The sequence below is a fragment of the Panthera tigris genome, chromosome C1 (assembly GCF_018350195.1).
Source record: "Panthera tigris isolate Pti1 chromosome C1, P.tigris_Pti1_mat1.1, whole genome shotgun sequence".
In the NCBI taxonomy this organism is placed as follows: domain Eukaryota; kingdom Metazoa; phylum Chordata; class Mammalia; order Carnivora; family Felidae; genus Panthera; species Panthera tigris.
The window spans coordinates 11,750,338-11,778,196 of NC_056667.1; the positions used below are offsets into that span (position 1 = coordinate 11,750,338).

Below are 27,859 nucleotides of genomic sequence, written 5' to 3' on the forward strand. Positions count from 1 at the left end.
GGTGAGGCTGGGGCAACGAGAAACCCATCTGTTAGCTCTCTCTGGCTTCCCAACAACTGTCCTGCCCTTGACTGGCTATGTTGGTTACAGACAGTTCTGACTCTGCCTCCTTTGTATCTTTTTAGTACGACACCTGGACTGTCTTTGGCTTCTGAAGCTCAGGATTTGTCATCTTTGTTCAGCCCAGTGTGATGCCTCCCTGGTTTGTGATGAGGCTGTGAGCTCCTCCAGGAGCAGGCCTCTTTTCAGCCATCTGAGTCCCAGTGCCTCGAGGGTCAGTGTGTGCTCAGGTGTGCCGAGAATGACTGACCCCGAAGGGCAGTCCTGGGCTCTCCTGGCCTTGCTGATGGGTGGGCAGCAGCTTCCTTCTTCCTTCCAGGGTTCTGCCTGGTAAGGTCTGGTCCTCAGCCCTCTTTCTCTTCCCTGCAGTGGGCGGGGGCAGACAGGTTCCCCGGTGGGGAAATGGCACACTCTGCCAGGCTTCTGAGGCATTTACTTGTAACATCGGCTCAGCTTTGTGCATGCTGACAGGGCCTGGGCCCACAGCCCAGCCCAGTGGAGACAACACTGGCTTTCCCATAGCTGGAGGCTGAGGCAGAGAGGGCGGGGGGCGTGGGGGGAAGGCAGCCTGGGACGGTGTTCAGACATGTGGCAGAGGCCAGGGAAGGGGCCCTACCCAGACTCTACCAACAGCGGGAGGGGAGAAATGGGCAGTTTTTTCCTCCAGCCCATTCAGTTTCCCTCTGAAGTCAGCCTCTGATGGAGTGCCCAGGCCACAAAGCCTTTCACGGGGTGCCCCCAAGTGGTCTTTTGGGGAAGCGCACCCACTCCGTGGACCAAGTTACTGCTGGATCCAGCTAGGCCGCTCATCTGTGAGGCTAGCAGCATCACCGCCATTTGAGTGACAAAACTGAGGCTCAGGTGGGACCAAGGGACCCCCAGGTGCCCTCTCAGCTCTTGAGTTGTGAGATGACTTGTCTCAGCCCAAAGTGACAGCGCCAGCTTTTGAAACCAAGGTCTTTTCTGGTTCAAAGCCGGCCCTCGTCCCTGTCCTGCAGCCTCTCTAGGAAGTCCTTTCTGAGTGCAAAGGGCACGGAGGGGTCCCTTGGCCCCATTCTTGACCGGATGCATACCTCAGCTCTACCTTCCCTTCCCGTGAGAGTTAATCAGTCTCTGCTTGAGCACCTCCAGCAACGGTGACATCATTACCTCACAAAGTATCCACAAGAGCACTTGGCTGCTTTTGTCAGTGGTATATTGTGGGCAAGTGGGGACAGTTGTGGCCACTGAGAGCAGAAGGCAGACCTAAGCTAGGGATGCTCCCTTGTTGTGGGGGGCGGTGGCAAGGCATAGAGAAGCAAGGGTCCAGTCCCCCATGGCAGCGTTTCAAGCAGGCCAGCCTGCAAGATTTTGAGGTGATGCCTCCTGTCCCGCTGAACAACAGGGTGCTCAAAGGCTGGCTTTTTGCAGAGGCTCCCAGATGAGGGTGATGCGAGGTAAAGCCTTGGGCTGCAGAGCTGGCTGACGGTAGCGACCTGTGCGATGCCTTGGCCTCCCAGTCTGAGTCGGTGATTCCTGCACTGCCGACCCACAGAGCCAGCTGGAGAAGAGTGGCCAGGGCCTGCGAAGGAGAGAGGGCAGTGTGGAGCTGCCCCTTCCCGGCTAGGTGCTGAGATTTACACCCAAATGTGCAAAGGCCTCTGGCCTGCAGACACCCAGGGGAGTGGCGAGGGAGTCTTGTGCCAGGCCTGCGTGAGAAGGCAGTGGTTGGCACCTCCGGTCAGGCCTTGGGAGAGTCACGGATCTTCTCTGTTCGTCTCCACATTAAGGTTTCTCCCCAGATTGGCATGTCCTCTCTTCTATGCTCCCACACACCCTCTGACCTGGGGCTGATCAGGCTGCTGTCAAGTTCAGGTCGTCTTTGGGGCAGAAACATGCTCATCAGGGGGTAGGAGCATGGCCCTTGGCAGGGACAGACCGAGTTAGGATGTGGTCTGGGAGGCTGTGCAGGTCTGACATATCCTGAAGACTGGGCACGGGGGGGGGGCTTCCTCAGGCACCGGTGTTTGCCTCCTTCCCCAGGACCACCAATCAGTCACCCCTAGCACCCTACCCACCAAACACAGCCTCCTCCACAACATTCCATGCATAGACTGCCCGGGCAGTGCTTGAATTCCCCCAATGGTGCCAAACTGGTTCTACCTGATACATACAGTTCTGGCCATTGGGAGGAATTTCCCAATGATGCTGAAATCTCTTCCCTAGAGCTTCTACCCACCGGACCTTGTTCAGCCCAAAAGACCCACCAGGGACAAGTCCAACCCGTCCGCAGGGCGACTGTGACAGAATTCAGAACAATCATGCTAGCCCTTGCCAATTCAGTAGCAGCCAGCACGTGGTGCTGGGCCATTTGTACCCCAGGGCCCTTCCCCAGACCATGCTGTAGTTTGCTATCCGCCTTAGAGTATGGTAAACGGAACAGACAGCATCAGACCACCTGCTGTTAGAGGTGGAAGGTTCACCCCACAGCTTGGGAAACACAAACGTGCAGATGGGATGACAGCCACAGCTCCACAGCACCTGAACCTGGGACGAAGTTGGTACAGTAACCGCTGGACGAAAAGCCCGCGATGGTGCTCGGCCCAAAGGCCCGTGGGTGTGAGAATCTGGCACACACCTGGCGGGTGGCTTCAGCACTGGGGCAGCCCCCTGCCCTGGTGGTGCCTGTCTCCTCCCAGGCCCCCACACAACCGGGCAGACTCGTGTCGTCGGTCCCTAACCGACACTTCCAAACTGGGAGCCAACCAAGTGTGCCCTTGCAACCAGGCAGAAGGATACCTCACGTGCCGGAGGCAGAATTTAGCGAGCACACCGCAGAATGAAGTCCGGAAGGGAGATTAAACGATGAGACAGTTCTGACCTGATTGATGGCAGCAGCTGCTACTTACTGCTGTCGAGAGGCAAAAGCCCCAGAGGTTCTCACGGTGACATCTAAAAGAGGACCCAGACGACCAGACACGCATAATCCTCAGCAGGGGCACGCTCGTGACGGTTTACGCAACGAGCCCAACCCTTTCCTTCACGATCCTGTATTTTTCTCGAGGGTTAATTACAAACACTACCCACCACCTAACGAGCTCTTGCCATGTGCCAGGGCCTGTGCTAGAGCTTTCGTATTCAACTTCGGTTCACCCTCGTGATCCTTTCAGATAAAAACAACTAAAATTACAGATGAGGAAACTTGTATCCAAGGGGAAGTACTAAAAGGGGGAAGGCGAGATGAGGTCAGAGGCCTCTAGAGCCGCAGGCCTGTTTCTCACCACCATCTGCGATTATGTCCCAAGATCTAAGGGCTCCGTGTCCTCGTCTTGCCCAGGAGGCCGGTGATGGGGTGGCTGTTGTCCTGGCCCCCGGGGCCTCCGCTCCAAGCTGATCACCTCTCTTAGGTGTGCACCACAGGGTAGTAACTGAGGCTCTGAAACACCAAGTCCTTCGAGCAGGACTGAGGGAGCCGCGATGGAGCTGTCCCTGGGGAAGGGCAGCTCTCCACCTCAGCCCCAAAACACATCCCTCCTAGAGGAGGAGGGAGTCTCCCAACTACCTTGCTTTCAACTTCCGTCTCCAACCTCAACTGCTTGCTACTACAGCTTTCTTTCTTCTTTCTTTTCTACTAATAAAACAGTTAAGACAATTCTGTCCATTTTGTTTTATTTGTTAAATTGCTAAAAAGTCATCAGGGAAAACCTTAACAAAAAATGAAATAGACAGAGATTTAGATATTAGTGAAGTCCACTTTTCATTCCTACACTGTTACGTGCCTAAGATGACCATCTCAGGGGAAGCCACCTGGGACCCCTGAGTTGCGGGGAAACCTCACTCACAGCACCAGCTTCGCCAGGGCACGATGGGTGTGCGCTGACATGCACCCTGGTTGGTGGGAGGGGAGCAGAGCGAAGGAAAGAGAGCGGGGGTGGAGTTGACACCTAGGGGTTGCTCTCATTTGACAACGGACACAGTGAGAGGGAGCCACTTACTGGTGACCGTGCAGAACATGCCTTCTGCACTTCGCGGGGAGGCTGCACGGGATGCAGGCCTCAGAGTTCGGCTTCCTTGCCCCTGGGGGTATTCAGATCCTCCCCACTGACTCGTGCACTGGTAAGAGAGCACAGACAACGCAAAGCAGAGCACATCACCACGCCAGGATCACCACAAGGACAAGGACAGACAGACAAACCCACCAGGAACATCACTTTTACGGGGAAGGAAAGAGGCAAAGCAGACGGAAACACAGAAAGATAAAGTCAGAGGACAGCAAGTATCCCTCTGTTCTCCAACAGCTGGTGGCTTTCTGTTCTCCAAAGTCAAGACTTCTCAAGCTGGTTTTCTTTCATCCTCCTCTTCTTCTTTTCTCTAAAGAGTTCCAACACAGTTCCTAGGATAGTTCATGGTTTTAGCTCTTGATACAGAACTCAAACATTAAAATCAGATCAATCCGTAGAAGGCTGGAAGGAGAGTGAGCCTAGTATTACAACTAAATTTAAGCTTGTTTCAACACCTCATTTGTGCTCCTAAAATATACTATTTGGGGGGGATGAAGGGGTGTTTATGCAGCCCACCATCCACGTTAGTAGAAATGTGAACGAAAACACAGAACCCTCTGTGCTGCCCAGACTGTAAAGTGAGTTAAGGGAAGCTCCGTCCAAGAGGGAAGGAAGACAAAAAGACTCTCACGTGAGAGTCTCAGCAGGGTGGCCGATGAAGCGGACAGGACATGGGGCTCACAAAGGCACACGTGCAGGAATGGAAGGGGTTAAAGCTTCAAGTAGAAACAAAATGTATTTTAAATACTTAAATACTGATAAATAGTTGCTAATTTAGGTGGTCCTGAAGGCTTAAGAAATGGTCTCCTTTTTCTCAGTGAATTTTAAGACAAAACTGGCGTCATGTCAAAACCAGAGTTGTGGTTAGATGTGACCTGGCAGAAGCACCCCCGGGGGCTGGAAGAATGCTCTCCGCAGCTGAGACGCCTGGAGTCCCAGCGCGCGCGCGTGCGGCTTCACAAGGGCCTGAGGACACAATCGCCTTGACCGTGTCGAGTCGCTCTCCTAAGGTATCTGCCCACAGCGCCCAGGAGCCACCGAGACCAACAACACCGGGTGCGGATGAGGCAGATTTTTCTTAAGGAGCTGTCAACAGCCTGGTTCGGAGCGGTGTAGACAATACTGGATGCCACGGAGTGCCGAGGAGCTGGTTACTTTCTAAGAGCATCATCATCTCCACTGCCTCCCTGTTTGGGGAAAACGGAGGGAATCCACAAGCTAACAGCTGGCTTAGGGAGGCCACAGGACAAAGGGAATCACCAAGTTGAGAGTCTGAACTTTCAGGCTTCCAAATACTTTGTATTTCAATAGGAACTGAGTTAGGAGATGCTGTCCATGCACAAGTGCAACGTCATAAACAAGGTTCAGCAATGGCAATAGTGTAGTATCTAATCTCACAGGCTGCTTTATCTTGTGAATAAGGACCCCACATGGTCTAACAGTCTTTGCCAAAGAAGGACCGGCAACAGCCCAAGGGCGAGGAGTCTGGAAAGCTAAGTGCTGAGCTGTGAGTAGTGGACACCACAGCAGGTCGGCTTGGTAGTTTCCTCATCTAAGGGAGCACATGGGACAGTTTCTGGAACACAGACCTCTCCCTGCGAGCTGGCCCCTTCCTGCGCTTGGCACCACAGGGGCTTTCCCACCAAGACCACATTGTAAAAGCTAATGGCCAGGGGAAAGAATTCAACATGATGTAATAGGAGAAAACACACTTATCAGACAGACTGCTCAGTGCTGGCCGAGAGCCAGGACCCAGGGCCAGCTGTAGCAGGCTTGTGCTTGGGAAACGCTAACAAGAAAAAGGGGAGTGTGAAAGATGGGAAATGCAATGTTTTGAAATTCAAATCCTAAGGGCAAAGTAAAAATCCTCTTTGCACTGATGAGAAATCACCAAGAATCCACATTTAAGTGGTGACATTTGACTTTATTCTAACATCTCCTACGTCCAGCCCATGGTTTAGAGACTGGTCACTTCCAAGAAGATTGGTAAACTTGTAACTTCCTAGGTCAACCAAAGACATGCTCCAGTTGGTTGCACTTTATCTCAGAAATGGCGTGAAATAAAAACCCAAACCTTATTTGTGTCATACGTGAACAGCACAATCACAAAGGAGGGGCCGCTCCCGAGGTCAGCCTTGCAAAGACGCTAAGCACATGATGCTCAACCCAACCACCACTCAACAGCCAGGCAGAAAAACGCATGTCACCACAAGGGCAAAAATCATTTCTAGAAGGAGCTATTACTAGGATTTCCTTCCAGGATCAATTTCCACATTGCATGAATACGGACGGGTGGGCCCCATGTGCTCTGGAAGTAAAAACAAGCCCCAAAGGGAAAAAACAGTATTTTTGATGTTTCAAGGACTTCTCATGATACTGGCATCTTGGAATTCCCTACCAGCCTCCTAAGTGATACCAGAGAAAGGGTTCCAGAAAAGAAATATCTCTAAGAGATTTCCCTGGGCACCTTAGCTTTGTAAAAGAAACAGAAAATGAGAAAGCTTTTAGGGCTTAAAAAAAAAATCCACATATGCCACCCCCCCCCCCAAAAAAAAGAAAAGAAAAAGGCAGCCTCTGAGGATCAAGTTTTAAGGGAACAAATGTGGTTTTTGGCAACTTGCAATCAAATACGATTGTCAGAAACTTCCAAAATCAGACACCAAAATGTTTTTTCTGAGACACAGAGGGACCACGCAAAAGACCAGCGGACACTAGGTAGACAGGCGTGTCTGCATAGACATCGTCTCACGGTGATCCTGGCACACACATGTGGACAAGAATTCCCGGCTGGATAACTTTCCTCAGTCACGAGGGCAGAACGGGGCCAGGCAGAGGGCATTACCGCTCGGGTCCTCTGTGGTTTTCAAGGGAAGGGAGGAACAGTTCTCTACAGGCTCCTTTCCCCCCGCCAGCTCCTGGAGCTCGTGGGTCTGGAGCCTCCACCTGTGCACCTTACACACGCTCTTTCTTTCTCTAACTCCAAGAAGGCCACGTAAGGACTTATGGGGGCTCTTCAGTTGCCTTAGGTTAAGTTCTGACATTAGTCTGTTCCCTAAATTCTTGGTCTAGTTACCAGCAATGTAGAAAAAGGCAGCCGAGCCTCTGCTAAAACACAGCAACAATTTGATCTGAACCAGGACGGAGACCTCTCCCTCTCTGTAAACAGAGTTGGCTATATAATATATATTTATATATTTATATATAATTTTTTTCGTAATGGAGGTTTGACCCCAGCCTGCAGTGAGTGAGGTTGGGAACTGGGGGTTTGGGGTAATTATGGGGTAATTCTGTCCTTTGTTTTCCCAATTCGCAGTCCAAATGCTTGCACACTGGAAAATTAAAAGCCACAGAAAGGGAAGGGGGTTTGGAACATATTATCTCTTTGCTCGCACAAAGTACAAGGCGTTTGTTTTTGGATAGTACTTCACATTCTGTTTCTTGTCCATGAGTCCTCCAAATATGATGAGTTCGCCCCTGCCTTGTACCACTGTGTGCAGGCTGGTTTCAGGAGGTCCGACCACAGAACTGCTATTAAATACTTTCCATTTGACCCGCCCCTTCTCCTTGGTGTCTTTAATGTCTAGCACGTACATCTGCATGGGCTTGCAGTTCATACTCTGGTACAAAGGTTTGCCAACATTCAGGGACTGCGGAGGGTGGTGGCCCAGGCGGCGGGCAATGGGAGGTAAGGAATGCCCATCCCCTTGGGCAGGCCCTGGGCGAGGGACGGGCACTGTTTCTCCACTGCTCAGGTTCTGGCTCCCGGGGGAGCCTGGAGAAGACCCCAGAGGAGGACTTAGTGCTGTGGATGCTGAGGGGCCTTTGGATGACATTGCTTTGATGGCTTCTAGGCTCCGACGCAGGGCACCTGGGGAGACAGCCCCTGCAAGGGCACTGGCCACGTGTGGTGGGGTATGCACACCATTCGTCTGTTCGGGAGGGTGTCTCGTGCTTCCCCCGACTGTCCTGTTGTCCACACCATCCATATGATTGCTACTCGAAGTGGGTTTCAGATCCCAATTCAGATCTATCGATCCTAACCTCAGATCTTTCTGATCTGGTAGTGACCCTCGTCGGGGGGCCAAAGAAAGTCCCATTTTGAGGTCATATCCGTCAGTGGTAGATGGAGTGCTAGGAGACACGGCCTGCACAGGGCTGTCCAAGGAAGAGCCACCAATCACTGCTGTTCCTGGAGACAAATTCCCACCATTGAGGATGGGGGAGCCATCTCCTCTGGCTGGGGACAGGCTCCCTTCCCGGGAACTTGAGGGGGTCTGCCTTTGAGCTCTGGGCCTCAGTGTTCCCCAGCGGCCGTTAACACAAGGAGCTTCATCCATACTCCTTACTGGAGACTGAGAGCGGTACTCTCGGGTTTCGGGAACCAGGGCTGGAGGAGTGGCGCTGATAGGTGATGGGCGAGAGTTCAAACTTGGGCTGAGTGGGGCTCTCCCGCTAGGAGCCTGACTGAAGACCACCACGCACTGCCCCACCTGGAAGACAAAAGACCTGTGCTCAGTTCTGATCATTCGTCTAAACGGCAAACATTTGATCAGGAGCATCTGGGGAGGCCAGGCATTTTGTAGGTACCTGAGACACCGAGATGAACGTAACGGAGTCTGCCTTCTAGGCTAGAAGGGGAGATAAACATGGGGATAATTTTTGCTGGAGCGTGACAGGTGCTACCATTAGAGTTGTATGTACAGGACAGGGGAGGGGTGGAGAGAGGAATCAGTTTTGGTTTGGGGACCCCGAAGAAAGGTTCATAGACAAAGAGATGCTTAAAAAGCTAGCACTAAAAGGATCAGTGGGGTATATGGGGTGGGGTGGGGAGCGCCTGGCTAGGTCAGTCAGGAGAATGTGCTACTCTTGATCTTGAGGTTGTGAGTTCAAGCCCCACGTTGGGTGTTGAGATTACATAAATAAATACACTTAAAAGAAAAAAAAAAAAAAAAGGATCAGTGGGGCCCACACAGGTTTCTCATCTAAAGGTTCATATATGAGCAATGCTCAAGGAGTTATGGTCAATGCCCACTTCTTTTATGACATCAAGGTATTTTTCATTTCTATACAAATTTGCTTAGAAGTCTGACGAGCTAATTTGGCCCTACAGTTAGGACGTCCTCTCTCACTGGCCTGTCAGTCCTCTGCTCACCCGGCAAGCTGGATGGCACCACAGTTCTGGAGCCCCATGATCTTCATTTTCTACCTTGAGTGGCTGCCAGGCCCAGGGGCCTGAATGCATGTGCAACAACCAAGCATCCTTGAAGAGCTGTAAGAGAAGGACCGACAGGAGGGCTCAGGTGTGGTATAGGTTACAAAACATACACACATAGTTGGAATCTCAAAGCCATGCTGTTTGGTCTAGAGAGTGTGTGGGCTCTTCGGAAGAGCAAAATTTTTGGTTAGCCATTCATTCATGCCCCTTCATTTATTCATATACCACCACTGGCCTGGAAATATGAAACTGTGCTTGTGACCTACAAATGAATTTTAAGTGGTTCTAAATTTTGCCTGTTGTACAGCGCATGGGTAGGTGGCGTAAATAATACATATCCGTAACATTCTGAATCTGCATTCTTAAATAAATTCCACGTAAACTGTTTTTCTGTCCCACTCCTCCTAGAAAACATGACAGCAGCATTACAGCCTAAAGAGGAAGTAGGAGTAGGGAGAATATACAAATATTTAAGAGACGAACATCTCTGATTAAAAGTACCTCTCCCCCTCCAAAAAACAAAAACAAAAAGCAGATCTCAGCCAGAAAATACAAAGGTTATATATATACCCAAAGTGAAAACGTATTCTCTAAATACAAATGTGGAAATGGTCTTATAACTGCTTACAAGGTGACACAGGGAAACCAGTTTCGAACACTTAGCAACGTGTGCATCGGAATATGCCACACCAGCAATACTCACAGCGTTGGGACCGCCACACCCTCCAAGAATTAAGATAGTTGCATCATCTATGACAATCTGGGGAGAGGAAGACATTTAAAATAAAACCACAAAGACACAGGCACCTGACCTCCTATGCATCAGTGGTATATGAAAACAGCCTACCCAGATCCCAAATGAGAGTATTCTAGTCATCATAAGCTCTCCAGTCTCCCCAAACCATGTCAATTCTGATCTCTGGGGGCAAATTACTGATGATTCACCTGAATGGATATATCCTTTGTTGATCAAACATTAAAATGAGTGTACCAACCACATAAAATGCAGGGTTCTCTTGAGAAATGAAATAGCAAAGTAAATGCTTTGGGGAGAGGCATAATATAAAGCCACTAAAAATTAATACAACCCATTAGAAGTTGAAAAATAAATACCAGCAAAAAAGAACGACAAAGTCTCTTTGGCTTATGCATGTTGGCATCTTACCTGACTCCCTCCTCCCTTTCCCATCCTAACAGGAAGATGCTACAGTGTTTGCTGAATAGTTATTTTAATTCCTGAGCACCTGAGATTGGCCACCTCGAGGATGAGGACTGGGGCCGGAGATGTTCGGCTTGGACCACGCCCACTGCTCGAGGTCAAGGACCCAGACATCGTTGCTCCTATAAGATAAGGACAGGAGAATGAAGGACTCAGGAGCCACCAGGGACCCCAGAGCTGATATAAATGAAGTTACATTGGTATTTTATTATTATTTTTAAGTAGGCTCCATGCTGAACATGGGGCCTGAACTCACAATCCTGAGATCAAAAGTTGCATGCTCTACCAACTGAGCCGGCCAGGTGCCCCTTGAAGTCACATTTATAAAGATGCCTAGCAAAGTGCCATGCTGATGCCATCTTAAATTATTTTTCTTCCCCTTCTTTCCCTGGAACCCACCTCAAGAACTTCAAACCTTTGTTCTTCCCACTGACCCGTAAGTCCTCTTTTGAGTCAAACCTACAGCGACATACTAGTATCTAAAGTAAGAACGAATTTTCGTTGGAAGTTTAATTGGCAACAGCTACTGGTCAAGATACAGTCTTTCAAAAGCAAAAGCCACAAGGAAGAGAAAAAAACTGATGCAAAAAGTAGCTCTATCATTGTCTAGGAGATAAAGATTTGTCAATTCTGGCTATACAAATTAATTTCACCACGGCTAATGAGATTTGCAGTTTTATTGAGGACAAACTGGCATCTCCAACCCCCAAGGGACCAGTACGGCAAGGACAGACTCCTGGAAGGCAGTCTCTATTTTACAGTCATCTCGCTAAGGTCGTTTATTCACATAGAGGAACACGGAATAAGAACTCTAATACCATAAAGCCCTAAACTGTCTCAGCTGAAGGGCAGCTCACGGTGTCTCAACTGTTTTAAAACAGGAAGATGTGGGGTACGCTGCCCGACAGGGAACAGGGTTGGGTCTGGAATGGTTTTACTGCTGACAGCCCATCAACCTGCCTTTCAGAGCACAGGGAAAATGACCACTACTTGACGTTGGCCTGAGCTGCCGAGTCATGGCCAGAGATGATGAGGACAGTGGGTGTATCAGACCTGATAGATTTCTTGCTCCTACCCCCCCCCCCAACCCATCCTATCTGGAGAAGGAACCATTTTCACCTGTCCTGTCAATCTAGCTCTCTCCTCTAAAGCCCAAAAGGGCACAGGCTGGCTCACAAAGGAGAGCAGGTAAAAGCACCCTGTGCTTCTCGGACAGTAGCCTTCCGTAAGCACAGGTAGAAACAGACAAGGTGGAGGCTATCGCAGAATTTGATCCCACTGAATGAACCACATCCCAAATAAAAAGATCCTACACAGCTCTGACTTTATGGAGGAAGGTTTCCAATGTATTGCTCTATGATGAGGGGATCAACAACTGGAATGCTAGGAAGCAACCCGTGGTTGGATTAATTAGAACCATGCTCAGGAATACTAACCTGACTAGTTCACTCTTCTGACCTGTTATTCCCAGGAGTATTTACCTTCAGGTTGATAGTCAGCAAACCAAATATACTTACATTTGCCGGGATCCTAAGGAGCCACCAAAGACAATCATTTTATCATCTATCACACAGGAGGAATGGCCAGCCATGGGAGGTGGCCCATGGGTCGTCACGATGCAGTTCCACCTAATATAAAAAGACAGAAAGAAGCCAAGAAGTCAGCACCACCTGGTCGTACGTGTTTCAGGTGGCAGCAGTAAGTCAGTATCCACTTGACGCGACGATTCTATCACCTTCAGTAGAGATACTGGTAGGATAATAAATGGAGGATGGCGGAAGGTATTTATGCCCTTCTTATAAACCTGCTAAAGCTATATTCGCTTTCAAGTTCTCAGTGTGTATGGCTTGGAGGTAGAGTGGAGAGAGGACCAGGGAAGCCACCACGGCTCTTCGCCGCTCCAGGCTCGTGTGCGAAAGGAGCATCACCTCTACTTCCCTCTACAGTCCCAATCAGCTGCAACTACTGAGAGCCCTGTACTTAGTAGTCTGTTCCAAGAACAAAGGAAAAAGAGTCAGGAGTCAGTCTTGGGGACACAGAAGGAACAATGAATCATCTGAATCCACAGCACACCTGGGGAATTAGCAGCCAGAACTATTCTCCAACTGGCACATTCATTTCTCTAGGAAGAGGATAAAATCTCTTCCACTTTTTCTCTTGGGAATAAAGGTTCATAGCTTTAGTTTCTTTTTCTTTGAAAACAATTTTAACCTTTTTCTCTAAACTTAACAACAACAACAACAACAACAACAACCTTTTAAAAACGTAAGCTCTACACCCAAGCTCTACCAGCCTGAACTCACGACTTGGAGATCAAGAGTCGCGTGCTCTACCGATTGAGTCAGCCAGACACCCCTTAGCTTTAGGTTTTAAGGGGGTCCTGTACACTCTCTGAAACTGTCAGCAAAATCTATGCATATGTAAATTTTTTTCCTGGAAAAGAGTCCATAGCTTTTACCAAATTCTCAAAGAGATTCCTGGTCACAGAAAAGATTCATTTATTCATATATGTATGTATATATAAATATGCATATGTGTGTGTGTGTGTATATATATATATATATATATATATTTTTTTTTTTTTTTTTAATTTATTTTGAGAGAGAGAGAGAGTGAGCACAAGCAGCGGAGGGGCAGAAGGAGAAAGAGAATCCTAAGCAGGCTCCATGCCCAGTGAGGAACCCAGAGTGGAGCCCAAGGAGGAGCTTGATGTCAGGATGGCAAGATCATGACCTGAGCCGAAATCAAGAGTCAGACGCTTAACTGACGGAGCCACCCAGGCACCCCAGGAATCCATTTATCTAAAATCTTTTATTCCAGATTGGAAGAATCTTATCTTTGTGGCTTACCAGTTTTTAGAGGGTGAGTAAGTATGTATTTCATCAAAGAATCTCTCTGGTTGGTGTAGGGGATAAGGGCTTGGCCGCGTCCAGCCACCAAACAGCACCAGCAGGTCCTTGTACACGACCAGAGTTGCCCCAGCTTTAGGGGAAGGATAGGACCCTAGGAAAGTCAATAACACCATCGTCAGGATTCAGGGTCTCACAAGCTGTAGGGAGGTTGTCTATATATGACCATTCCCTGGAAGAGTCACAAAAGGGGAACCTATACCATAAAACATAAGGGAAAGGCGGAGACAAAACTGGTTTGCAGGTCTGACAGAAAACCATCACCAATTTATACATGTTTTTTTTTTAGTATAGTTGACACACAATGTTACAACATAGTGATTCCACAAGTTTATACACTATGCTAAGTTCAACACAAGTGTAGCTACCACCAATAGCTACATCGACTATTACAATATCACTATCAATTTATACGTCTTTTATAACTAAAACAGAGAAACCTGAATTAGAGGACAGTTACTTAGTTTGCTTACCTGAAATGGGGGATGAGAGTACCTATCTCATAAGGCTGTTTTGAGTATTAAGTAATACATCTGAAGCACACAGCACAGTGCCTGGCACCTAGTAGGTGCTCAATAAATGTTGACTCTCCTGCCCATCCCTTTAATAAGCTTAATAGACATAACAAAGGAAAGAAAAGAACAGATCAAGGAGTATATGTACAGGCTAGTTCCTGGATGCAACTTAAAAAATAAAATAACTGCTGTTACCCAACATAGGTAAAAAGGGAGGCATGCAGTTCTCATTTGTTAGCATAGTGGCCTCTAGGCCTCTAACTGTGGGCTTCGCTAGCACAAATGGGGGCGAAATTTCAGGCGCAGTGTGAAGACATTGCAGTGAAGATGTAGGCCGCGGTACCAAGAGTGGCTACGAAGGCCCTGCGGGCTGGATCTGTGAGCTTTGCTGACCAAATTTTGGAACAACAGAAATGTGGCTTATGCTAGAAAACCTTACGGATAGCAAATGTCACACAGGAGCATGATTTTTCAGAGCCCTTTCTGCATTTATGTAACCACTGCTAGTTCTCCCAACCTCTTACTCTGCATGCCAGAGTAGGTTTGCTTTAGTTTGCTTAAGACCAAAGAAATTTGTCTCAATACATACGTAAATATGTACATATGTACCCAGGTGTCAGTCAATACTAATATTCAAGAAAAAAAAAATGTTAAAGCTGCAGGGTCCCTTAAAAAAGACAAAAATCATCAGCAGAAGGAATCCCAACAGTGTATTAACCTCACAGCAGCGGAGATGCTCCCATTCCGGGAGACAGAGGTGCCTTCCCCTTCAGCAAAGGGTTTTTGGGGACACGGTGTTGACGACAAAGTCTCAAGGTTGAAAAAGCGGAGTAAGTGATGGTCTTCTTGGGATCCAACTTAAGAGTAACTTACCATGGGATGAGAAGGTACCGATTCTCGAATATGGAGTGGGCATCTCAGAGTACGATGTGGCATCAGCTATTCTGAATACTTTTCTAATAGAACAGACACCAATCCAGACAGGATCTGACCACAGAAATGAGTCCTCTCTAGGAATGATTCTCCTGTCAATCGGCAGCACTGACTGAGGTCATACTGGCTGAGGTATTGCATGAGTTGGCTCTTGCTACCCTCCTACCCCCCAGGTATCATGACTAAGGGGGCTATTGTCCTTCACAGAGTCTTGCGATTTCTGGGGTAAACTTTTTGCCTTCCCGGGAGGAAGCCTCCTAGACCAACGAGAAAACCTAACTAATACAATGGTCTAGTTAAAATGTTAGTATTATCCCCAAATTATTTAATTTGTGAAATATCAAACAAAGCTTCAAGTTCTTACCCTTACCTTGGAACTCGTAAATACTATGAAAAAGTTGGGAAAAGCTTAAAAAACCTACCAGACTAAAATCTGGGTTTGGATTTGAAATACTGGAAATCCTGGCTTTTAAAATCAAGTGTATAAAGTAAAGCAGCACCGTTTGCAATGAAATGGATGGAGCTAGAGAGTATTATGCTAAGCAAAATAAGTCAGTAAGAGAATGACAAATAAAGAAGATATGGGTGTGTGTGTGGGTGTGGGTGTGGGTGTGTGTACACACACACCCACACCCACACCCACACACACACCCACACACACACACACACTGGAATAGTACCTGGTGATCAAAATGAATGAAATCTTGCCATTTGCAACAACGTGGATGGAACCAGAGTGTATTATTTGCTAAGCGAAATAAGTCAGAGAAAGCAAGTATCATATGATTTCACTCATATGCGGAATTTAAGAAACACAGCAGATGAACACAGAGGAAGGGAAGGAAAAATAAGATAAAAACAGAGAAAGAGGCAAACCTTAAGAGAGTCAAATACAGAGAACTGAGGGTTGCTGGGGGGAATGGGCTAAATGGGTGATGGGTATTAAGGAAGGCACCTGTTGGGATGAGCACTGGGTGTTCTATGTAAGTGATGAATCACTGGGTTCTAGTCCTGAAACCAATACTACACTGTATGTTAACTAACCGGAAATTAAATAAAAGCTTAAAAAAATACAATGAGGCAGCAGACCCAGGGTTCCCCAAACAGCAAGACATGGAAACAATCAGGGGCACCTGGCTGGCTCCATCGGAGGAGCCCGTGGACTACTGATCTCAGGGTTGTAAGGTGAAGTCCCGTGTTGGGCCTAGAGCTTACTTTAAAAAAATTAATTAACTAAGTTAAAAGACACGGAAACCACCGAACAGAATTTATTTTATTTCTTGAGAGAGAGAAAGCAGGGGAGAGGGAGAGAAGGAGAGAGAATCTCAAGCAGGCACCATGGCCAGCAAGGAGTCCAACACAGGGCTTGATCCCACAACCCTGGGATCATGACCTGAGCTGAAATCAAGAGTCGGATGCTCAACTGACTGAGCCAGCCAGGTGCCCCCAAACAGAACTTTTAGTTGAACATTTGTATCAAATTTATATCAAAAAATTTTAAGTGCGTATACTTTCAATCAGTATTGAAAGCATATACTTCAATCAGTAATTCCATTTCTAAGGATTAATCTAATGATAGCTGGGCAAAATGAAAAAAGAAATAGATACAAGGATGCTCATTTGAAGTGTTAAAGTAGACCAAGAAACATCCATATAAAAAAACAGTATGTGGTAATTAAAAATCATGCAGCTCTGGGGGCACCTGGGTGGCTCAGGTCATGATCTAACGATGTGTGAGTTTGAGCCCTGCATCAGGTTCTCTGCTGTCAGCACGGAGCCAGCTTCAGCTCCTCTGTCCCCCTCTCTTTCTGTACCTCCCCTGCTCACACTCTCTCAAAAATAAATAAACCTTAAACAAAATTCGGTGGCTCTTTATTTGTCTTAGAACAATCAACGCCCATGCTTTATTAGGCGGAAACTGAAAGCACCAAGTGACAGCGTGTCCATGTTTTAGGGGCTATGGGGATGGTAGGAATGGATGGGTAACTTGACTTTTTCCTACTTTTTTTAAAAGTTTATTTATTTATTTTGAGAAAACACACGCACACAGGAGAGAGCGAGAGATCAAGCAGGAAGGACAGAGAGAGAAAGAGAATCCCAAGCAGGCTGTCAGCGGACCCATTATGAATGAGACCACCACGACCTGAGCGGAAATCAAGAGTCAGAGGCTTAACTGACTGAGCCACCCAGGTGCCCCAGGTGACGTGATTGTTAAGAGAAATTGCAATTACAACTAATGATAATGACTAATATTTATTAAGCATGTATCATATGCTAGGCACCTAAGTGCTTTGCATGTATAAGCTAATTTAATTCTTCCCCCAAACTCCTAGTTTTATTCCCATTTTACAGATGAGAATACAGAGGCACAGCTCATATAAATAGTTTACCCAAGGTCATAGAACTAATAAGTGGTGAAGCCAGGATTCTGATCCGTTTAGTCTGGATTTAAAACTCATTCTTAGCCATTGTATTAAACTGCTCTTCATGCATACGGAGACATTCCTTCTGAGTAGATGCCATAAACAAGTCAGATACCGCAAAAGGTGGGAGTGTTTCAAAGCTGAAAAAGCACTTTCTTAAGTCTTAATTAATTAGGTAGGCCACAGAGACAGAGTCGATGAGAGGTTAGTAAATTGAACAGAAGGCTATTCTTAAGACCTCTTTTTCTCCACAAGGCTCTGGGTCACACCCTGCCTCTATTACAGGACCCTTTATTTGTCCTCGGGACTTTCCAAGGAAAGGTAAACTGAAGGAAAGGTAAACTGGGGCCGGTGACAATGACAACTCAATCCTTATGGATTATCTTAGGTAAGGACTTTCCAAAATGATTTCACACAAATATCTTGACCTTTTCGAAAGCCAAAATCCTTCCCTCTACTTCCTATCCCAAGGAGTGGGAGAACTCCCTCATCCAGTATTTCCAAGGCCTGTTTCATGTCACAAATACACACTTTAATTTCAGCATCTTAACATTTTGAGCCAACTAAAGTAGGGTCACACTTAAAGTTAATTAACTGTGTTCCTCCACCTAAATTTGGAAGTGGGAAAAAATTACCATAAGAAAACAAATGAAGCAGCAGGGGAGGGAAGGCAGAGAATTCAACATACAACCTCTATATAAAATTGTTCACCAAGGAGAGGTCAAAGATACTGGTGTATCAAATTTTCTGTGACCCCAATTATGCATATAATGTTTGCATTTGTTGCAAATTGAATACTTTTAAACTCTTGTTACTTTACTATTTTTCTTTTTGTTTTTTTTAATGTTTATTTATTTTTGAGAGAGGGACAGAGAGAGACAGAGTGTGAGAGGCAGAGGGGCAGAGAGAGAAGGAGTCACAGAATCCGAAGCAGGCTCCAGGCTCTGAGCTGTCAGCACAGAGCCCGACGCAGGGCTTGAACTCACGAGCTGTGAGAACATGACCTGAGCCAAAGTCGGACGCTCAACCGACTGAGCCACCCAGGCGACCCAAATTCTTGTTACTTAAAAATCAACAGTGTGAAGCCTCTCTAAAAAGTCCCTAATTTTGTTTATTTTTTTTTTTTTATGTTCATTTATTTTTGAGGCGGGGGAGGGAGGGAGGGAGAGAATGTGAGCCAGGGAGGGGCAGAGAGACAGGAAGAGAGAATCCCAAGCAGGCTCCATGCTGTCAGCACAGAGCCCGATGAAGGGCTCAAACTCATGAGCTGTGAGATCATGACCTGAGCCGAAGTCAGATGCTGAACTAACTGAGCCACCCAGGCGTCCCAATAAATTTTTATTAACACACACCTGCCTACCACACCACAGACTGATTCACTGGGAATCCGGTCTGGTATGAGGTACTCTGACACTTGCAGACCCTCCACAGTTAAAAGGCCCATCATCATCATGGGGACATATGATGAAATAAATCCCCTGCCCTCAAGAAAACTTATACATGAAAGTTTTATACTCATTAGGACGTTTCTTGGCCTACCTTCAACATAATGAGGCTACTGAGCCTCCAGACAGACTCTAAAATCGTTGTATCACGAAAGTAGAGGAAGAAAGGGTGTCACTCCCATGCAGGTTCTCATCGAGCACCACGGGACCAAATGTGCCCACCAGCAAACTTGGAGGGACATGTTACCTGGGCCTGCTCCCCCAGAGCCGACGGTCAGCCTCATAGGCTTCATTCCCCAAACACACCAAAGGCCTCCTAATCACACAGCAGACATGATCAGTGGAGCACATCTCTGAACGAGGCACGAGCCAGAAAGGCAGCTGTGAGAAACTGGATAATCAGAGAGGCACCCTACACACAGAACTAATATTCCCTAAAATCGCTCATTAGTTCAGATGTTTCCCAAGGTTCCTATGAAATCAGGAAATCTCACGTGCGGAAGACAGCGGTAGAATTACAAGGCATTCTTGTTTACTTTTGCAAAGATGGTAAAATGGTGAAGCAATTCCAAATTCTGGTTTGGTTTCTTTGCCACTTTCCCACAACTGGAGTTTCTACTCGCACAGAACCAAGGGCTAGAAGAGCGGCTCTACTGCGGGTACAAGACAAAACAAGGACTGGTTTTAGTTAGGGATGCCTATATTTCATGCATGACTAGAAAGTTATTTCGACATCTCTATACCACGATCAGTCTTTGTTAGTATTATTGGGATGTTATTACAATGGTCTAAACAACAGCCACCATTCCCCTGGAACGTTAGTTCTCAAACTCCAGCTTCTGCTAATAGGTGGAGGACTTGTTACAATGCAGACTGTGGGCCTCACTCCGCGCTTCCCGTTTAGTGGGTACGGGGTGGGGGCCTAGAACTTACATTTCTAACAAAGCTTCCGGGTGATGCTCGTGTTTGGGGACCAGACTTAGAGAACCATGTTGTAGAGTTAAACCATCGTTGAGTGAGCCTTTAAATAGTGCTCCAAAATGACATTAACGTGGACTATATGCAGAATTTTTTCTAAGCATACTCAGTATATGACTATATGGAACCCTTCATTATGGTGAACAGAGTAAGGACAAGGGTCCAAGGTGGGCTTTCCTTGACAAATGCTTTGCTCATGGGGGTGCTGAAAAGAACACTCACATTTTCAGTATACAAATATTCTCTAGTCGTTCTCGTCTCTATGTCACTGAAGTTACACTTTGGAAAATAAATAAAAGGAAAAAAACCACGTTCTGTCTACTGGCTTTCAGGCAAATCACTTTAAGACTTACTCATAGCGACAGAGGTGAGCTGCTAATAGTTCTCCATGACTCTGAAAACAGAAGATTTAAGACTAGGAATTAGGGACTTCCGGGAGGTGAAGTCTGAAAACAACTACGAGCATGAAAAATTTAACCATGGGATTCATGAGCATACTGATAAATCCAGAAGAGAAGTACTAGGCAAAATCTTTACTTTGCTCATGGAATTCCAGAATGTTGTACCATGTGGTTCTTTTTTAAATGATTTAATTATTATTTTTTATTTGAGACACAGAGCACACATGTGCACGCGTGTGCGCACAAATGGGGGAGAGGGGCAGAGGGAGAGAGAATCCTAAACAGGCTCCATGCTCAGTGCAGAACCCTACACATGGCTCACTCCCATGAACATGAAATCATGCCCCGTGCTGGGCTCTGTGCTGACAGTGCAGAGCCTGCTTGGGATTCTCTCTGCCCCTCCCCTGCGCTCTCTTCCAAAAATATAATGTTTTGTTCTGCAGATTTTTAAAAAATGTTTATTTATTTCTCAGAGAGAGCAAGCAAGCACATGCATGCGCAAGGGAGGGACAGAGAGAGGGAGAGAGACAAAGAATCCCAAGTAGGTTCTGCGCTGTAAGCACAGAGCCGGAATCAGGGCTTGAACTCGCGAACCACGAGATCATGACCTAAGCCTAAACCAAGAAAGAGTCAGACGCTTACCTGACTGAGCCACTCTGAACTGGTTCTTATCTGGCAATCAAAAAGTTTTCCCTAGGATGCTTTCAAATTCTTTTACAGTAACGATGCCAAAGGGGACACTAAAGAGTAACTGCTGAGGTTTCAGGTCACAGTCCCACCCCATTCTAGCCACTCTTCGCAAACACTCGCTTCCTCAGGGTAGCTCCAAAGAAGCTCCATCTGCGGGATGGAACTGGCCTCAAGGGCAAAGCAAGACCAGACAGACCAGACTGACCAACAGCCATATGGCTCAGTCTCTTTTGTGTGGCTACTTCTTCTCTGTGGTAGCCAGGAGCCTTGAGCTGGTGTGTGCATAGTGGGTAGGGGAGATGCATTTTGCTGACAGAACCCAAGCTGGGTCTTGGGAAGCCGACCAAGCCTTTGGCTTGATAGAGCTGTCATTATGGTAGTGTGTGAAGTAACTGACCTTGATAGCAAGAGTTCAGAGGTCAGGAAAAGAATAATTTGGAGAGGCATTTCCCAGAACACCATATTAGCATCTGAATTAGAAAACCTAGAGGGCAGGAGAGGACAGGCTGGCATTGATAACTTAGGAGGGGAGAAATTCCTTAAAGAAAAACTACTGGAGTTATAATTTAACTGCTTATATCTCTAAACTGTTGGTTTTATAGGTAATACTCTGTCATGGAAACAAGAAAAGCCATGTTTCACGGTTTTATTATTTGAGGAATGGAGAGACAAAAGGAAAACTGAGAAGAACATTTTACAATCCCTGAGTGTGAAGTCCATCTTGGGCTGTAAACACCTAGAAGACTAACTGTTCAAAATGTTCTCCAGGAAAGACCACAGGGGTTCTGTCTGGAACGCAATCAGTCTCTCCCCGATAATGAAAACATTTCCAATTTACCATCAATGAGGCCAATAGTAACTACAAGAAGTCTTTGCATTTACAGAGATGCCCTCAGAAGATACAAGTATATGGAGCTTATTTGACAGAAACAAAGTAGGAAACAAATACAAAGTTGCTCTTTGGGAAAGTCTCTACAGAATCCCTATGCTGCTTTCCAGAACTTGGTTCTAGTCAAGTATGCTATTTAAACTCAGTCTAAAATAGAGACTTCAGTTACTCACAAAGAACACGGTACTAAATTCTTCTGCACAGGCATGGCCTTCTTTGGGACCTCTGCCAGCACATCCCTTCCCACACTAGGCTAAAGAGCCTCCTGGAGGGGGAAGGGTACTGTATGAACCCCGATCCCAGAATTTAGCACATTGTGTTGAAATTATCCATCTAGACTCTCCCAATAAGATTATACTATCCTAAAGGACAGGAACTGTTTCTTATGAAAATGCTGAACTAAATCCAATCCTGGAAACCAAATGGTTATAGATTCCTCATGAGGTGGGATAAGAAGTGGCTCAGCAGGGCTCAGCAAACTCAGCAGGGCTGAGGGCAAACACTTTTCTGGGTGTCTCCCTTACACTGCCTTTTTTTTTTTTTTTCCTTTTCCTATTTTATTCTTCAGTTGTAACATGGCCAGAAAGTTACTGATTGATATCAAAACAACTCACTAATATTAAGACAAAAGCTTGTCTGGATCTTGGGCTTCAGGGCATACATTTTCATTATTATAATTATACCTACATCTTTAAAAAAATCGCTCCTTGGGTCATCCAAAGCAAGAGGAACATCCAAAACAAGAGGAACTTTTGTAATGGGCATGACAGAAGTTTAGATCCTGTATGACTGCATATACCACAGGCGTTAAAAAAAAAAAAAAAGAAATTCCATATTGGCATTGTTTTCACTTCTAAATAAACCCATGAGAAAGGCCACTTGATGAATAGGGCAGTACTTATCAGCGAAAAATTAACAGCATGAAAACCAATAATAGTTCCTTGTTACCATTTCAAGTGGTCTTTTGATCCAATTTCTCCTGGAAGAGAGGAGGCCCACAGTCAGTTTAATCAGATAACTTGTTAATTGCAGTTCTAATGGGGGTAGGAGAGTGGGTACTCTTTGAAGTGGCTCTGTTTAGAAGTAAAAACAATGTTGCTAGTCATAAAGTTTCTGGCCTGGTGTCAAAACAGGGAAATCCTAGTCAGGCAGGAGAGAGCCAGACTGAAATATGGTATAATCTATATATTCTCTCCCTTGGAAGACTGAGGTTTTACCCAGACTTGTGCTATGCACATTTTCCCACTCTTCTCTCCAATAGGAGATAACGTATACCCACCTCAGAAAAGTATGTGTTCTGGAAAAATCCCAGCATCTGAACTTTATAAACAAACAGGAAGAGTTCCTTCCTTTCCTAGGGGAACCCCAAGGCTCTGCTCTCATTCACCTGTCCTGAGACCACCACAGACCCAGGTTGTTCTAGACTGCAAATGGCTAGAGGAGACAAGAGAAATCACCAGCTCATATAGATTAACTAGGAACGGGTCCAGGGATCGGGAAGGAGCTAATATAGCAACATACTGCAAAGAACTGAAAGTAGTTGGCTAAGTAACATCCTATGCCTTCTTCACAGAGATTAGTACATGGAAGTGCTGAGCGCTGGGTGCCTTCCTTCTATGAAAACAGAAAAATATTTAAGATACTTCATAGGCGCTTTAATCAAAAGCACGTCATCTTAATAAAAACATGCAATTGGCCTTAAAAATAAACTGTAACAAATTGTGAACAGAATCCAAATTCATTAGTTTGCTACTTTTCTCTTCATGAATCAGATTTCCTTTAACAATCTATCCATCCATACAGAAGTCCTGGATCGATATAGTTTATAACTTACTTTAAACACCTCCGTCTACTCTCTTGCATCACCAGTTAATTTTCTTCCTAGTGCATTAGATTTTCTTTGTATTGGCTGATTTGTTTATGGGCTGTCTTCCCCCCAAACAGACCTGTGTCTTGTTCACTCCTATATCTGCCACAGCTTGGACAGCACTGGGCATAAACATTCAATAAATAAAGGCATGAAAATGAATAAACAAAGGGATGAAGGCAATCCCTTTTCAAGCTTTGGGAACTTGAGGATAACTTCTGACCACTCTCCACTCCCTAGCTAGTACTTCTGTATATATACAAACTGAACTTAATCAGATTCTACATCTCCCTCCATCTGAATACTGTATTGCATGTAATCTGAACAAAAACTACGAAAGGTAGATATCACCATCTCTATTCTAAAGGTGAGGCAAATGAGATGTTACATAACCTGTTTACGGTCACCGGTTACTAAGCAACAGAGATCTGATGCAAACCTGTGTTTGCCTGGCACAAAAACCAAGCTCTTAATGTTATTACTAACCAGTCTCCTTCCTTCTCACAACACATTCCTCCCATCATTTTAGGTAGGGAGGCCCTAATTATGAGCAGTACCTTTAATTATTAGCCAAGCAGTCTTTCCTCCCCCAAATCTCTATAATACTTAGTTATATCATCAGATCTTTCTACTTAGAGCAGGATTAAGTGAATAGAGAACTCTCTGGGATACTCACTGTATCTAGAATATGTCTTATTTTTTTTTTTAAGGTTTTTAAAAAGTAATCTCTACACTCATTGTGGGGCTCAAACTTACAACCCCAAGATCAAGACTTGCATGCCCTACTGACCGAGCCAGCTAGGCGCCCCTAGAATATTTCTTAAAGTTGACATGGTAGGTCTTAAGTAAGAAATGAGTGATATGTCCACAAACAAACTCACATAAGAATGTTGACTGCAACTATATTCAAAGCAGAAATAACCCAAGTATTCATCAACATTAGAATAGGTTAAAAAAAAAAAAAGTAGTATATTCACATTACGGAACAGTTACAGCAACGAAAAGGAATAAACCCCTGATAAATGCAACCGCACAGATCAATCTCAAACAGACCAAGATGAATCTCAAGTCTCTTAGAAGTCAGAAGGTGGTTACCTCGGTGGGGAGTGGTATTGACATGAAAGGGCATGAGGGAACTTTCTGAGGTGACAAGTATTTTGTTTCTTGATCTGGGTGATAATCACACGGGTGTATACACAGTTTAAAAAGTCTGAGTAGGGGCGCCTGGGTGGCTCAGTCGGTTAAGCGTCCGACTTCAGCTCGGGTCACGATCTCGCGGTCCGTGAGTTCGAGCCCCGCGTCGGGCTCTGGGCTGATGGCTCGGAGTCTGGAGCCTGTTTCCGATTCTGTGTCTCCCTCTCTTTTTGCCCCTCCCCCGTTCATGCTCTGTCTCTCTCTGTCCCAAAAATAAATAAACGTTAAAAAAAAAAAATTAAAAAAAAAAAGTCTGAGTTGTGCAGAGAACAAATCTAAGTTAAGATTTATTCATTTTACTGTATGTAAATTATGTTTTAATAAAGTATTAAGAAAAAAAGACTAGCTAATGTCAGAGCTGATAGAATGAAGTGAACTGTAAATCATGTTTATACCACCGTCACATGGCATCAGCCACTCCTTTTACCAGGAAACAGAAAGACCAATCCACTGCCAGAAAATTCATTACGGGAGGTCTTTGAGAACATATTCCTTCCATAAAATGCAACCACGCTGTAACTCATATATGTAAATAAAACAGCAAGAAACAACTTAAGATTGGGCAATGAATTTCAGAAACATTACTAAATGGGCAAGAAGGCAAAAAAGGAACACAGCATAAAAGCCGACAAATCAAATATAAAATAGCCCATAATCACTCCTAGAGAGAATTACGGAACAGAGGAAATTATCAGGCACGCTGCTTGTTTGAAAAAGTAGAATTAATTAAAGCAGTATTTCAAGAGTTCATTTCCCAAAAAGGAGATGAGAGGTAGCTTCTAAGTTTTGAAAAGTTAAAGTAGTCTCTAAGAACCTAAGTTGATATTTCAAATTAATAAATGACCAATCACAATTCTCACCCACCTAGAAGACCAACCACCCTGCAGATTCTTTACAAAATCTCCTCAAGGTCACAAGAACTGAAAAACTTGAAAAACCAGCCCAATCCTGACTGTACAGAGAATAAAGAGCCAAATAATAAGCACCAGGGCATGAGCTGGTGCAAGGCACTGCCGAGTTTCCTAGAAGCCAACAGTGTCATGGGGAAGGAGTCAGAAATGAGTCTAGCACAGTATCTTTTGTGTTCCCCCACATAAGATTAGCCTTCTGCAATTTCACTCAGGACACAAAATAAAATTAAGAAATCTGAATAGCACTGGAGATAGGGATAAAGCATCATACAAAATGAAGTCTACTGTGCTCATAAAACACCAAGTGCTATTGGTGGGGGGTGGTTATGTGGATACCTGAGAAAAACAAACACTAGATGGTCTGAGAGTCTCACTGCACAGGAAACGCAACCAAAAACTGCCTGTCAAGAGGGTGGGCAGACGGGATAACAGTGCGGGTATGGAGGCTCAGAATTCTAAGGAAAGTCACTGCTTATGCTCAGTGACACTCAGACTTCTATCTAAAATAAGAAAAGGCAGGGGTGTCCGGGTGGCTCAGTTGATTAAGCGTCCAACTTCGGCTCAGGTCATGACCTCATAGTTTGTGGGTTTGAGCCCCACGTTTGGCTCTGTGCTTGACAGTGTGGAGCCAGCTTGGGATTCTCTCTCTCTTTTTCTCTGCCTGTCCCCTGCTCTCTCTGTCTCTCTCAAAATAAATAAATAAACTTAAATTTAAAAAATAAATAAATACAATAAATAAAATAAAATAAAATAAAATAAAATAAAATAAAATATAAGAAAATGTTTATAGAGTTTTAAGAAAGGACAGAAAAACTCATGAGCTGGACCAAGTAAATAAAAGTGAAAGGATGCAGAATTTTCAACATGGACAGATTTTAATACATTTTGGCAATCAAGACATTAAATAATCAAGAAAAGATCCGGGGCGCCTGGGTGGCTCAGTTAGTGGAGTATCCGACTTCAGCTCAGATCATGATCTCATGGTTGTGAGTCTGGGCCCCACATTGGGGCCTCTGTTGTCAGCACAGAGCCTCTGTCCCCCTCTTTCAAAAATAAACATTAAAAAAATTTTTTTAAAAAGGGGCACCTGGGAAGCTCAGTTGGTTAAGTGTCCGACTTTGGCTCAGGTCATGATCTCGCAGTTCATGAGTTCAAGCCCCACACTGGGCTCTGTGCTGAGCCTACAGCCTAGAGCCTACAGCATGCTTTGCATTCTGTGTCTCCCTCTCTCTGTCTTTTCCCTGCTAATACTCTTTCTCTCCCTCTAAAAAATAAATAAACATTTTTTAAAAATTAAAAAACAAACAAAGATCCATAGGTAAAATTAGTTGGGCCTTCTCATTCATAAAGAAAATATTAAAACAGTGAGGTCAATGATCAGTTTTTAGCACAGAGAAAAGAAGAAGCTTGGATTGTATTTGAAAGTCCTCTTGTTAAATATGGTCCAATATTTACCAGTTGATAGGCATCTACCTCTCTCTCATCTCCACAGAACTGGCATTCTCAGAACATAATGGTAAGTTTTAAAAATGTATAAAGTGTTTAGATTCAAAACAACACTACAAAGCAGAATCTAACGCCTTTGAACACACTAATAAGTTATTTAAAAAAATTCCACATCCAGCTATTTCAATGTCAATACTGACACCTGGGACCTAAGCCAAGGGAAGGACTGGGTGATCTTTTCCAGAACACACTCTCCTGGTTAGCTGTTCTGGGTATACCTGGTGCCAGGTATCAGTCCCACACTCCCTTCTTTGTTTTGACATTTCCTGAACATGTTAGCACAGGCTCAGGAAAGACTAAACTTTTCTACCAGACACAGGACAGCAAAGCTTCATCAATGGATCCAAGAGCCCTGTGTGCACCATTTTTCAGATATCATTTACAGAGTAAAAGAAACAGTAACACTCTGGGCAGTTCCAGAACTTTCCAGCTTTAAGGATATTCTGGCCTTCCCACAGACATCTGATATGACCAATATTCTTTCTTTTTCTTGCCCAACTCCAAAAGTAAACTAGCTTTTCTGCTAGATTACTCAGTGATTTTGGAAGATGTGATTATTTGTTTAGGAAACAGTCTTAATGAAAACAAAATTATTTCCAATAGAGCTTTTGACTCTGCACGGCTGGAAAAATCTTGATGTGTTAGGTCAAAAAAAAAGATGTCT

At 45.3% G+C, this 27,859-nt stretch overlaps 1 protein-coding gene across 1 annotated transcript in view; it reads right to left on the bottom strand.

Moving 5' to 3' along the window:
• Positions 1–6,003: 6,003 nt before the first annotated feature.
• FBXO42 (F-box protein 42) overlaps positions 6,004–27,859 on the bottom strand; it is a 93,863-nt gene continuing 72,007 nt past the window's right edge. The window contains exons 5-10 of the mRNA XM_042994231.1: positions 13,384–13,537; positions 12,052–12,162; positions 10,560–10,656; positions 10,019–10,075; positions 9,253–9,369; positions 6,004–8,590 (exon numbers count right to left, since the gene is read on the bottom strand). Of these exons, the coding sequence (XP_042850165.1) occupies positions 7,475–8,590; positions 9,253–9,369; positions 10,019–10,075; positions 10,560–10,656; positions 12,052–12,162; positions 13,384–13,537 (1,652 nt within the window). The 3' untranslated portion in view covers positions 6,004–7,474. The remainder of the gene's footprint in view (positions 8,591–9,252; positions 9,370–10,018; positions 10,076–10,559; positions 10,657–12,051; positions 12,163–13,383; positions 13,538–27,859) is intronic.